This window comes from Periplaneta americana, chromosome 6, assembly GCF_040183065.1.
Source record: "Periplaneta americana isolate PAMFEO1 chromosome 6, P.americana_PAMFEO1_priV1, whole genome shotgun sequence".
Lineage (NCBI taxonomy): Eukaryota > Metazoa > Arthropoda > Insecta > Blattodea > Blattidae > Periplaneta > Periplaneta americana.
This window is the reverse complement of record NC_091122.1, coordinates 139,459,840-139,473,312: the sequence shown is the minus strand read 5'-3', so window position 1 is coordinate 139,473,312 and position 13,473 is coordinate 139,459,840. Positions and strand designations below refer to the sequence as shown.

General features: G+C 35.1%; 1 protein-coding gene across 1 annotated transcript in view; it reads left to right on the top strand.

The window, feature by feature from the left end:
• The first annotated feature begins 16 nt into the window (after positions 1-16).
• The window catches only part of LOC138701809 (E3 ubiquitin-protein ligase RNF14-like), a 32,387-nt gene continuing 18,930 nt past the window's right edge, over positions 17-13,473 (top strand). Inside the window, exons 1-5 of the mRNA XM_069829078.1 lie at positions 17-385; positions 556-686; positions 2,247-2,357; positions 4,733-4,882; positions 8,010-8,126. Coding sequence (XP_069685179.1) covers positions 217-385; positions 556-686; positions 2,247-2,357; positions 4,733-4,882; positions 8,010-8,126 — 678 coding nt within the window. The 5' untranslated portion in view covers positions 17-216. The remainder of the gene's footprint in view (positions 386-555; positions 687-2,246; positions 2,358-4,732; positions 4,883-8,009; positions 8,127-13,473) is intronic.

Genomic DNA, 13,473 nt, shown 5'->3' with positions numbered 1-13,473 from the left:
ACTCAGCATTGTAGAGGACACAGATCACAAACAGAGGACATCGTAGTTCATAGTAGTCCCATTAGGTTCGTTCTTCGCAGGCTTCCGCTTACAGCAACAGGCTCGTGTGTCTGTCACAGTTCCCATTTCAAATTACTTTATATTTACGTTAAGAATTTTTGTAACTTGTGGTAGACGATCTCTGTGACGTTTAATTATTGCATTTCATTTCTCCAAATGTCGGATAAAGAGAGTCAGAAAGATGAAATATGTGCTTTACAAAGCATATTTAATGAAGAAGAACTGCAAACTCACGAAGAAAATGGTCTCCTAGAAGGACATTTTCATGCCTACATTGAACTTCCGAATGAATTCAAAGTAATTTTCAGAGATTTACGTCAAGAAGGTTAGATATACTTAATTTATTATATTTCACTTTAGGCATTACTGGTGATACATGTTAGATCGGTCAGTACATTTCTAACCTCAATATTATGTGTCAAAAACCTGTGACTTTAGTAAGGTAATTCCGATTGAAGAAAGTACAAATTACATTTAATTGTTGGTTATTGTTAGATTCTAGTTTTCAAGAATTTCTAGTCAAGCACCTGCCTCCTGTGAGTCTTCACTTCAGTCTTCCACATGATTATCCATCGCATTCTCCGCCTACATATAGGCTATCATGTCAGTGGTTACAAAATAATAAGGTATGTATTCTTCGAACAGAAGAATAATGGGCCTGACGTTCAATTGTGCCACTCTTATCGGAAAAAGAAAATGGTTTTTTCCTCTAACCCTTCTTCCTGACCCTTAGTGACAAGTAATGTCACTGTCAGAGACAATGTTAGATAGGGTTTGAGGATTAGAAATATTAGTGGCAAGTAGTGCCACGGTCCATTATTCCCCTATTCCAGAACGAAAATACAAAAGACTAAAGTGAGTAATTCTTGTTAACAGTATGTACAGTATGTTTAGTCGACAATCCGAAGACTTGTTGAAACCTCAAGTGGCATCAATAAGGCATCACCCTTGAGACAACGGGATAGGGTGGTTAGTTCCCTGTCCCCTCCATTGCATACATAGCTGACTAGTAACATAATTTCACTAGTCAGACTTCAGATGTGTTCAACAGTTGTTCTTCCTCTGACACATACCGTCAAGTGAGATACACTGCCTGGTAATAGATGTACATATTTACCAGAATCTCAGTCAGAAGTAAATAGTGTGGTATGGAATTGTATAAGGTACCTAGACCTAATTTCTTTATGTTCATATGTGAATAAATACATGACCAAGTATTAACTTACAGGCCTAAATGAGTAACAAAATTTGAATATATTTCTCATTAAATACAATATTGAAACTTCTGTATCATCTCACACTATACACGGCACCTATTTCGCTATAATTTATTCACCTATTATCATTGTTACCATTGCCCGGATTAAGTTCATGGTGCAGCATGCTGTATTGATACAAGAGTGCGACTGTTCGGCGACAAATATCATTCCCATAACGGGAGTGGTAAGCACAATAAGCCTCAGGCTGCAGTGCAAGCGTTTGAGCCCCTCCTCTATAAAAGGGAGGAGGAAGTTCGAGAATCAGTGACATATGGTTTGGTTTGTTCAGGCTTTTGATATACCTTGCATACATGCTTTTTGGTAGATAGTGATAGGTTAGTTTTTGTTTGTTCAGGCTTTTGGTATGGCTTGCTTATACGTTTTTTTGGTAGATAGGTAGATTTACTGTCGACCATAATGAAGGAGCACTTTTGTAAGTGTAGTGCAATATCATAGTGGTACCACTGGTTTACGTCTTCATTGTGTGTCTGAGAAAATCATCAATGTAAGAAAGGAAGATATTTGGGGGCAGGTTGGGTGGGCTAATAGCTCTTATAGTGATCACATCGTGTCTCTAGAGTGGTGTTACAATTTTGGGGTTCTTTTCAATTATTTAAGTAGCCTTAATTTTTTTCTCCCATGTGTGGTGTGGGAGGATATCGAAGTTATATTTATATACTACTTATTTATTGTTATTTCTTAATCCAAGTCCAATATTTTTGTTTTAATTAGAGTTGCCATTTAAATTTATCAACAGTTACATTTGATATGCATTAGAAGTATAAAAAAATAAGAGCTAATATTGTTAATGTTGTGAACCGAGTATAATAGATAATACAAAGTTGAAATTTCAGTCTAATATTTTTATGATTTTAAACATTACATGCATTTTATATTTAGCTGTTAATTTAAAATTATAACTTACAGATAATGTTGTTACGTAAGAAGCTCGATGAAATATGGAAGGAGAATGAAGGCACAGAAGTAATATTTCTCTGGACTCAGTTTCTAAAAGAGGAGACTTTAAAATACCTCCAGGTAAGAACAGTTATTTTTTTATCTGTGTTGGCTTCTTTCTCTAGTATTGTTACCGGTAGTTAAGTAATTTTACATTTCTGACATCTTCACAGAGTTTTTTTAATGTCCTCAGGGACATAATATTGTCAGAAAATTAACATAAACTAGAAAGAAATATATTCTGTTTTGACCTAAGATGGTCGTCTTTGATGATGTAGGATATAGTAAATACTGTACCATGCTTATCACTGGATCTGTCATTCAATGTTTGTAGCCTCAAACCTAGCTGAACACTATAAAAAAAATTAACATGGTTTCCTTTGAAAAGAAAAGCAAAGCAAAGCAAAGCAAAGCAGAGTTCTGATGTCATAGATTTTCTGTACACAAAGAATCCTGATACAAACAAATTTACCAGTTAGTTGTTTCACTCCTGGCAAGTTTCATGCTTTGCAGATAAATGTCTCTGTGGGACAAACTTTAATTACAACTTAAAATGTCTCAGCAGGATATCTTATGAGACCACTCAGCTTCTGATAGTCAAAGCAGGGGGGGGGGGGGGGGGGAACAGAATGCAATGGACTTTCAAAAGTGAGGTATCAGAAATGTAGATAATCATCATAAAGATAAGTATGTGCTCTATAACTAGAATTGTTGTGTCATGAGGGAAGATTTGATTTTTGTTATCATTGAATTTACCATTACCGTGAGAAAATCAACACATTTTGTTGGGAGGTGCTCCAACATCCACCATACAGTCCAGACTTTGTCGGACTTTCATCTGTTTGGTCCCATGAAGAAATTCATGATGGCTATCGCTTTGTGTCTGATGCAGAAGTGAAATCAGCTGTCTGCAGTTGGCTATACTCCAACCGGCTGTCTGCAAACAATGTGCACCACTTGGAGATGTTGCTACGGTCCATACAGTCTTTCCCGTACATGCCACACATGTCCCTGTGAATTTCATCGGGTTATGTTCTTTAGCCCACAAAAATCGTGCAACACTTCGCTGTTCTTCATAAGTTGACAACAGTAACATGCGCGCCATCTTCGTTGCGTAGTTCAGGCTTCTCTCGCTAGAGCTACACATGCAAAACAAATAAGTGTCTGTAGTGAAAACTTCAAACTATATCTCGGTGGTATGTCAACATCCCAGCCACAAAACAAATGCAGAAAAAAATTATTGTGCATTACTTTCCGATCCACCCTCGTAGTATTGTAAAGGTACGCACACATCGCTACTTTTGCAGCACTGCAGTACAAAAAACTGCGCAACTCTTGTACTGCGATGTGTGAACAATGGTGCAACCCGAAAATTAGCTGCTGCCGAACCTGCTGCCCGCTACTTTTCCATGCTGCGCGCAGCTTAAAAGTAGCGACGTGTGAACAGGGGTCTCAGGGTTGCAGCTGCAGCATTTTTTATATCGGTTTTGTTGAAACTTTTGCTGCGGTTGCAACCAGTGTTACCACCCAAATGTGCCAATGATACTTTTATTGTTTGGATATATTTTAATGTTAGATGTGATGAAAATAAATTATTTGTAACAGTTATTAAATACACAACACAGTTGAGCATAATTGCTGACGATATAATTCATTTTTTTTAATTTTCCGTAGCGTAGTTCCAAACAGGAGGATTGCCAACATTGATTACGTGAAAATACTGTTGGTTATCATTTAAGTATATAGGCGTTTTTAAAAGCTTTATAGTAAAAATAATGTCAATTTCTGAATACTAGATACGACAGAAAGCAAATAGTAGATAAGGAAGCTTTTGCACGAGTTTCTTAATAATGCGAACATAACCACAAAATGTATATTGAGAAATCAACATGGAGATGGAAACCTGCAGCATGACTGCAGCTGCAAAAGTAGTGCCTTGTGTGTGAACAGACTCGCAACCTCCAGTTGCAACTTTTGCAGCACTCGGGTTGCGCAGCACGAAAAGTAGCGTGCAGCATGCTACTTTTGGCTTACGTGTGAACACGACATGCAACTTTTGCAGCTGTAGTACAAAAGTTGCACTGCAAAAGTAGCGATGTGTGACCGTACCTTAAAATATGTATCTTGCAGACATGATACTCAATTTAAATAAATCAACGTAATGAACAAAACAGATTATTAGTAAAATACAGATAAAATTACGAAAATGTGGTATTTTTAAAATAAAACACAGTAAAGGAACTTCTTCCAAACTTCGTATATACATATATAATAGAACATTAAATGAAAGTGGTTATTACTTAGGGTTACTTCATATATCATAAGTCATAACAGCTGATCATAACAACGAATTGTGTAATATAGGTGAAAATGTATTTGTGTATTAAGTGTATATGGGTGCATATTCTAGCCTAGTTTATGCATTTTTTTGTAATGCTATGGTCTGATATTTACAGATAATAGATACATTAGACGTGAGTTTCCTTGAGACAGCCCATTTAAAACATGAAGAATTTAAACAAGCTAAACGACTGAGACACATGCAAGCACAACAAAAGAAGAGAGATGAGACGTGTGATAATAGTAAAGTAAATGCGCTAGTTAACGTAAGTTACACACTTGAAATAATTATAACTCAGTATTAAGTTCGTATGTAGTATTCTGTTGCTAAAATGTATGAATAATTGAAATTGTGAAGTTAACTTCTCTTCAAACTTCTCGTATTCAAACTATTCACGGAGAATATTCTGCTAATATGATATGATATGATATTGTGACCGGCTGACCTTGCCCTTCTTCTGTCGGTCGTGAGATCGAATCTCACGTGGCTGTCACAATATATTTGGTCACAGCACTTCTTTACATATAATGGTGAACCTCACATTTCTGTATCCGGTGCCACCATTAACATACTGTATTACAATAACACATTATTTGCAGTACGCATCTACACAAATACTCCCAATCACACTATGTACCTTTTTTTATTACTTGCTCAATCTCCCCTTCAGTATTTCTCCTACATTTCATTTGCTATTCTCTATTTGATCATTAATCATAATATATCTAAAATTATATACGCCTTTCAAACCCCCTTTTTCCTCTAACTACTATTCACTAAAATTTCAATTTCACTTATTCTCTATAAATTATCATGTTGAATTATTTGCCCTATTTGTTCTTTGACCTTTTCTCCTATCTTTCTCTTATATTCATTTACTGTTTCAACGTTCAAAAGTTAGTACTAATTTTATGCTTCACTTGTTCATTTCTCTTAACCCTTTTTACTATTTTCACTCAATCCTATTTGCGCTCACTTTCACTTTCTCACTATTCCACTTACACCTAATCCTTTCACACTACTCTCACTTCCTATAAATACTTATATTTATCACTACACATCAGCTTATACACTTTCTCTCTCCTCTATACTTCTCTATCATTTACAATTTCCCTTTACTAGCACTTTTTGATCACATCCCCACATTTTTTAATCATATCTAATACCTTTGCTATATCCTCAGCTTACATTCGCACCCTTAATCTTTTCACTACTTTCTTCCCTATCACTTCCTGACTCTTGGTTTCTCTTTTTATCCCCACTCGCCATTCTGCTTAATATGTCATTACATTATTTTGAATATCATTTCATTTTGATGGAGTGCATGTAACTTCTTTCTATATGATTCATTGTTAAACATTTGTATGATAAAGGTGGTTCAAATATAAATGGGACTGATTTTATTTAGAAAATACTTTGCGACAAAATTACCTATTTTACTATGCAAGGCATAGACAACAACTTTTGACTGACTTCAATACATTTTTTTTCCACTGTTCTGGCAACTGTTTTATTCCCTTTTCCTGAAAGTGTTTTTGTGGTCACTGCATTGTTAGCCTCAAACTGCACTCTTTCCATGTCGGTTTTAAGCCATTGAAACAAGTAAAAATCACTTGGGCCATATCTGGACTATAAGCTGGATGGGATATGGGTCCCACTTTAGTTTTCTGATGTTGTCCATGGTTTTTCTGGTAGTGTGTGGCCTTGCGTTGTCTTGAATGAAGTAAATTCAATTTCCTCATGTCTTCCTCATGGACCATATCTTTATTCTTCACTTCTCCTGATAAAATGTCAGAGTAATATTGTGCAATGACGGTCTGGCCTTCCTGAAGAAATTCAACATGAATAACTCCGTTCCCCTCACTCCAAAAAAAATTACCATCGCTTTTCAAGCCGAGATTGTCCCTCTTGGTTTCTTGGGTCTTGGAGAACTGCTATGACTGTTGAGACTCGGGAATGAAATAGTGGACCCAGGTTTCATCAGTGGTCACTATAGACGTCAGAAATTTTCTCTTTTTGTTTCAAACTGTCCTAGGAGGTGACTGGTTGCCTGCATGCACATAATTTTGTTTTTGTTGGTAATTATGCACAGAATCCAATGGGTGTTCACTTTCCAGTAATGAAAATGGTTTTGTATGATGGCTTCTACACTACCAACATTTATACTTAATTTATTGTTTAATGAAAATTAACTAGCTTATTGGAACCACAATGTTTTTAAGACCACCTCTGTGGTGTAGGGGTCAGCATGCTGGTCTCTTACGCAGAGGGCCCGGGTTCGATTCCCGGTCGGGTTGAATTTCCTGGTTGAGTTTTTCAGGGTTTTTCCTCAACCATAAGGCAAATGCCAGGAAATTCAGGCCAAAACGTCCCTGAAAATCACCGGCCTCATTCATCACCGAAATCATATTCATAACAAATCAGTCATACATATACAGTCGCCATCTAGTTCACAACAATAGAACCAGTCTCAACAATAGTACATAGGCCTTCGGATTTCAACCAAAGATTAACTCGCGATATGACCAAAGATGTTAAAGCTAGTATAAATAATAGCAAAGGGAAAAAAAAAAAAGTTTTTAAAACTTATAGTTAATATTGAAACAAGTTCTTTTGCAGTGATGCACCATTCTCTCAATATGCTCAACAGCACAGTCAGTGTTGGTTGGAGTGATTGAAGTTTATGGTCATCATGCAGCTCATTCTCAACTTTCTCTCTCTTCTCTCTCTGAAGACTTTACAGCCTTCAGAGACACGTGTTCTTCAGAGACACTCTTTTCTAAATTATTTTTTGAGTCTCTGGAAAATTCGTGATGACTGGATTCTTTCTCTAATAAGAAATTTGACGATAATGCATTGTTTCATACTTCACAGCACTTTCTTGTCATTCATCTTGCTTGTACTGGATGTCAGACAAGATTAGACCAGTGTGACCACTTGAAAAAGATTGCAGCTTTCCTCCCATTGGGTGACTGACCTGTTGAACTGGATTGTTTGTTTGAATAAACATCAGTCCGTTTATATTTGAACCACCATGTATTAAAAATAAAGGGGGAAAAAAAAATTATTATTACGTAGCAATGCATCACATTGATTCTGATTAAATATTATCGAAATTGTTCACATTTATGTATGTATGTATGTATGTATGTATGTATTCACACTGCAAATGGTTATATACCCGGTGGCAGTGGTAACTAATTACACTCAATACTGAATAATACTGAATAACTTTTATATTTACTTTTCAAGGTAATTGCGCTGAAATATTTTCCATTACATAATATTGTTTCCTAAAAAAAATTCGTTGGTGATAGAACCATAAAGCAAATTATTTTCAATTTCCCATAATTTAATTTAAACTGACGCTAAGTGTCATGTTTCCATTGTAGGATTCAAATCAATCAACAGCACAACCTGATGTTGACTGCCATTCGAGAAGAAAATATAGGGGACGCCCAAGATGGGGAAAACGAGAGAAATTTGTTGTGACACAGGACCAACAGAAAGTGAGTTTGACATGTACTTACACAAATGAGGGGGTCCGGGCAAGAAAGTGCCAAGCCACATTTTTACACTTTTGAGATAATGCAAGTTGAATGTTTGATCAAATCCTCAAATCACAGAAAAAGTTAAATTTTGATTCTATAGATATAATTAATTTCCCTGATACATTTTTAATGAAAATATGAAATATATTATACATATTTTTTTATTATTTTAGATTACAAATTTATATTTTAATGTATAATGTATACTGTTTTGTGGCTTGACACTGTCTTGGTCAAAAGGATTACTAATTATATAGTGTGAAGTTTTATTAACATTAGAAATGTTATATTTTCAACTATTATTTACCATTTTTAAGACAAAGAAACTTGATATTAATTTCGTTACTTCTCAAAAGACAAACAGTAACCTAAAATATAGGGTATTTCAAAAGTCAGTTGAGATATTTAACCGCTATAAATATTATAATATTTGAGATAGGGAAAAAACAAAAACATCACAGTGTTGGGCAAACAACGGGGTTTACAAAACATTGGGAAGATGTCCGTCATTCTCTTGTTTAGCGTACAGCATTCTGTCTGCGACACCATGCACAGAATTTTGCAGATAATGTCTTGGAATATTGGCAATTTCTTACGGGATGGCATCTTTCAGTTGCAGTAGGGTTGTTGGATGTGTCAGGAAAACTCGTTCTTTAAGGTAACCCCACAACCAAAAGTCGGTCGGATTGAAATCTGGAGAACGTGGAGGCCACACTTATGGGAAGTGCCTACTGATGACTTTGGTCGGAAAACGAACCTCAGTTACGCGTGTTAACTTCACCATTAATTTTAGTAGGTTATTTTACGACGCTTTATCAACATCTTGGGTTATTTACCGTCTGAATGAAATGAAGATGATAATGCCGGTGAAATGAGTCCGTGGTCCAGCACCGACAGTTACCCAGTATTTGCTTATATTGGGTTGAAGGAAAACCCCGGAAAAACCTCAACCAGATAACTTGCCCCTACTGGGAATCGAACCCGGATCACCTAGTTTCCTGGCCAGATGCGCTAACCGTTACTTCACAGGTGTGGACAATAATGGAATAAGACAGACTTACAGTAAACGGGGAGCGCTACTACAGCATGTTACAGAACTTCGTCATCCCTATATTAAGGAATCACGATATGGAAAACAATCTTCATGCAAGATGGCGCTCCACCCCACATCTTTATCCCTGCAATAAAGTTAATTACGCAGATTTTTGGCGATTGTATCATCCGTAGGCACTTTCCAACAATGTGACCTCCGCATTCTCCAAATTTTAATCCGGCTGACTTTTGGTTGTGGGGTTACCTTAAAGAACGAGTTTTCCTGACACATCCAACAACCCTACTTCAACTGAAATATGCCATCTCGCAAGAAATTGCTAATATTCCAAGACATTATCTGCAAAATGCTGTGCATGCTGTCACAGACAGAATGCTATACGTTGAACACGAGAACGACGGACATCTTCCCAATGTTTTGCAAACCCTGTTGTTTGCCCAGCACTGGGATGTTTTTGTTTTTTCCCTATCTCAAATATTATAATATTTATAGAGGTTTAATGTTTAAGCTGATTTTTGAAATACCCTATACATCTTTCACATCATATTCCTCATCATCTCCATCATCATCAGATATCAAGTTGAGGTAAAAGCCATGGTGGATTGGGGGGACAAATTCCATTAGCTTCATTACATCTGTAAGTTTTATTTTCTTTATTTTCAGAAGTCCTACATTTTTCTGTCTACAATCATGGATGGTACTTGCGTTCCCTTTCTTCCAAGAAACCTCTTCAAACTCCATATTCATTCTACTGTTGTTCATTCGTCCTCTATGATTTTGAAGACCATTAATGCTCATAAATGATTTTTTTCCTAACTCTCACTGACCTTCCATTAATTTTAACTCTGAAAATAAAAGTATATTGTTTGTAGCAATTTTCTGGGGAATTCTTCTTGTACCTTCGCTTTATATGACCGGCCTCAATACTGCCGAAAAGATACCCACTTCCTCAATGTAGGTTATTTTTCAGGACCATTGAATGAAGATCTGCCATGAGCTAATTCTTTTTCTTCTTCTAGTTTTATTGTCATCTTGAAGGAAATGTATTACTGATATAGTTGAAACAATATTTTAATGATGAATTTTTTCTTCCAGAAATAAAATACCGTATTATAATAGTCAAATTAGTTCATATGTTTATACTACTCAGAAATCTACTTGATGGCAATTCAGTAATATGGTAATGCACTCATATAAATATTAAATATTTAGGACAAGAGAATGCAAAGCAACATATTGCAAAAATTTAGGGCAAGAAAATGCCAAGCAACAATTTTAAATTTAAGAATATCTTGACTCACATAAGGTAATAAATGGAACAAAACGTTAGACATTAATGGACAGTATTATTACTTTAAATAAATAATGAAAAAGCAATTAGAAACATTTTTTATGAAATGAAATGCGTACTTTCTCCAAGCAACACATCTACATTTAACATTCTGAGGGCAATATAATGCCAAGCAACACTTACCTATATTTCAGTTTTTGATGTTAATTCTTCTTCAGAAAGTGGCAAATATTCAGAATCAAAGCTGGAATTACTTCCTTCATCATTTGATTCATTAGAAAACTTCAGCTTCCTCCTATGTACCATTCTCTCCAAACTATCTTTGTTGCTTGACATTGTCTTGCCATTATAGAAGATGCATGAAGTATTAGGGTAAGAACATACAACGGATAATAGAGCCATCTGTTAGGTTTTCTGCAGAAACTCTTGACACCTTAATTTTAAATGTATTATTTCCCATGAGATGGCATGATTAGTTCAATTTGGCCAAAAATGTGGCTTGGCACTTTCTTGCCGGGACCCCTTCAAATATTTACTATATTTAAAAGTTTTGTTCTGATTTAGTGTATTACATATACAGCCCATATATTATAAGAGGAAAACTAAAGTATGGAATCAAGGACTCATCTTTTTTTACTTTTTAACTTTCCTTGGAAAGTGAAATGCATTCACAGATTTGTGAATAAATGTCTCATTTTAAAATTGGACTTAATTTCTTTGATATAACTGTGATTTGTAACTAATATTGGTTGGGTTTAATTTTCTCCAGATATGATTAGCTAAGACTTCTCTGGTATTCTATAGTTGGACGGAGTTGAATTTCATTTGTGATGTGGGGAAACCTGTAAACAAAACTAATTTCTTTCTTATAATGAGAGCTGGAATTTATATGTACTAAAAGTTGGTATTTTTACTTGATATAGTTTGTGAATATACAAGCAGTGAGGGAAGTAGGAAAAAACCAGAGATGGTATGCTAGCCCAAGATTTTCCCCTGGCAAACTTTGTTTTAAAAAAAGGCATACCCTCTGCATAAGTGCAATATTATCATTCATTTCATCTGCTACAGAGCATGTGGACCAGGGAGTATAAATTTGATACTCTCTGACATGAACATAAATATTGTTCCCAGGCAGGGGTGAAGGAAGCCACTACCTGTTTGTAATACTTCGATTATTGATTTTTAAATTACAATAAATTGCCAGTTGCTGAAATGTTGGCAGTGTATGGGACCAGTGCCCACCCAGCATCGTGATGCACTGTGGGAACTACGATAGGTAGCGAAATCCGGTTACGAAATTCTTTTAGGTATAATACAGTACCAAGCTTAAAAGTAAAATTTGTTGCATAATTTCAATGATAAATTATATTCTCAACTGTTTTATTGTGTGTATGTATAGTAGTCACAGTTTAATTGCACCTGATCAAAAATTGATTTGTGTATTATAATACCCGATTTATCATGCTGGACGCATAGTTGTCACATCTTAAAGGTAAAGGTATCCCCGTAACGTGCCATGAAGGCACTTGGGGGGCATGGAGGCTGTCACATCTTGCCTAAGAAAATAATAATATTATTTATGCCAAGAGAAAGAAAAAGTTAGGAATGAGATATGTAATATTATATACGATCATGATTTATTTACATCTTCCTGCTGTCCCTGATCATATATATCAGATTGGCCATTACCATATTATAAAATGGCAACATATAAAAGAGGACAGTCGCTAGGATCTCCACTGTTAGTTAAAGACATTGAAGGGTCTACACCATTTTATAATAATTAATACACGAACACAACTATTACAAGAAATGTTCAATAACATTTGAAGGGTACCCGGGAATAATGATCAAGGTCCATTTTAGAAAGTTTCGAGAAAAACGAATTTTAAAGTTTAAGCACTTAATACTTTCTTATGTGTGTATTTAATAGAAATTGACGTAGTGGAATGTCAAGAACGATGATTCCTTATTACTAGCTAGACTGCATGATAGTACTTCTTTTCCACTATAAGATAGCATTATTAACTCAATTTCGATTTTTGATGGACCTTGATTGTTTTTCCCGTGTACCCTTCATTTGTAGCTTCAGCTGTAATCAACAGTAACAAAAATCGAGGTTGACAGGCAACGATATAAAACAAAAGATGTGAAATAAATGAATGAGGTGTATAAACAATTGACTAGAAGGCTGTGAACTGAATGGTATTGTTTTGATCTGGAGTTATAATTTAATATAGTATTTCTTGGTAATATCATTAAGTATTTATTGTTCGAAGTGATAATATTGAAGAATACAGTTTTATTTATATAGGTGAATGTTAGTAACAGTTATTTTTCATTCCTTCAGAAGAAATTTACTTTTATATATATTTGTGGATTTGATACATGGTTGCTAAGGACATAATTATAAATAACTTACGAAGCTTTTACTTCTGAACAAACAATTTATAGTCTATACTTTTTTTTTGGTGCATATTATTATCGAACTATGTCTTTTATAAATTTAAATGTTGAAATGCGTCAGTCACAATAGTGAAATACGAATATTTTGTTTGATATACAATTATCTTATAAAATGTCACAAGATAGCACAAATGAAGAAGCAGCACGTTGTCTAATTTGCAGAAAATTATGTAAATCCAATGCAGGAATAAATATACATATGGGTAAAGCCCATCCAGAAGAGAGAAGAAAAAACTGGCACATAGGTATACTACAGCATTTTCTCATTCATCATATTTTAATAACGCAAGCAATATTTTACCTAACAAAAACATTACTGACACCTCAGCTACATATCAACAGAGTTTGCAAAAACCCCTCGAAACAACAAATCGAAATTCTGTAGTAGTTAACAATCAGGATCCTGTTCAAGTTTTCCAACAGAGTGAAGATGTAATATCTTATCCAGAAAATACACAAAGTGATCATGTAAGTTTTCATCCAATGAAAGAGTGGGA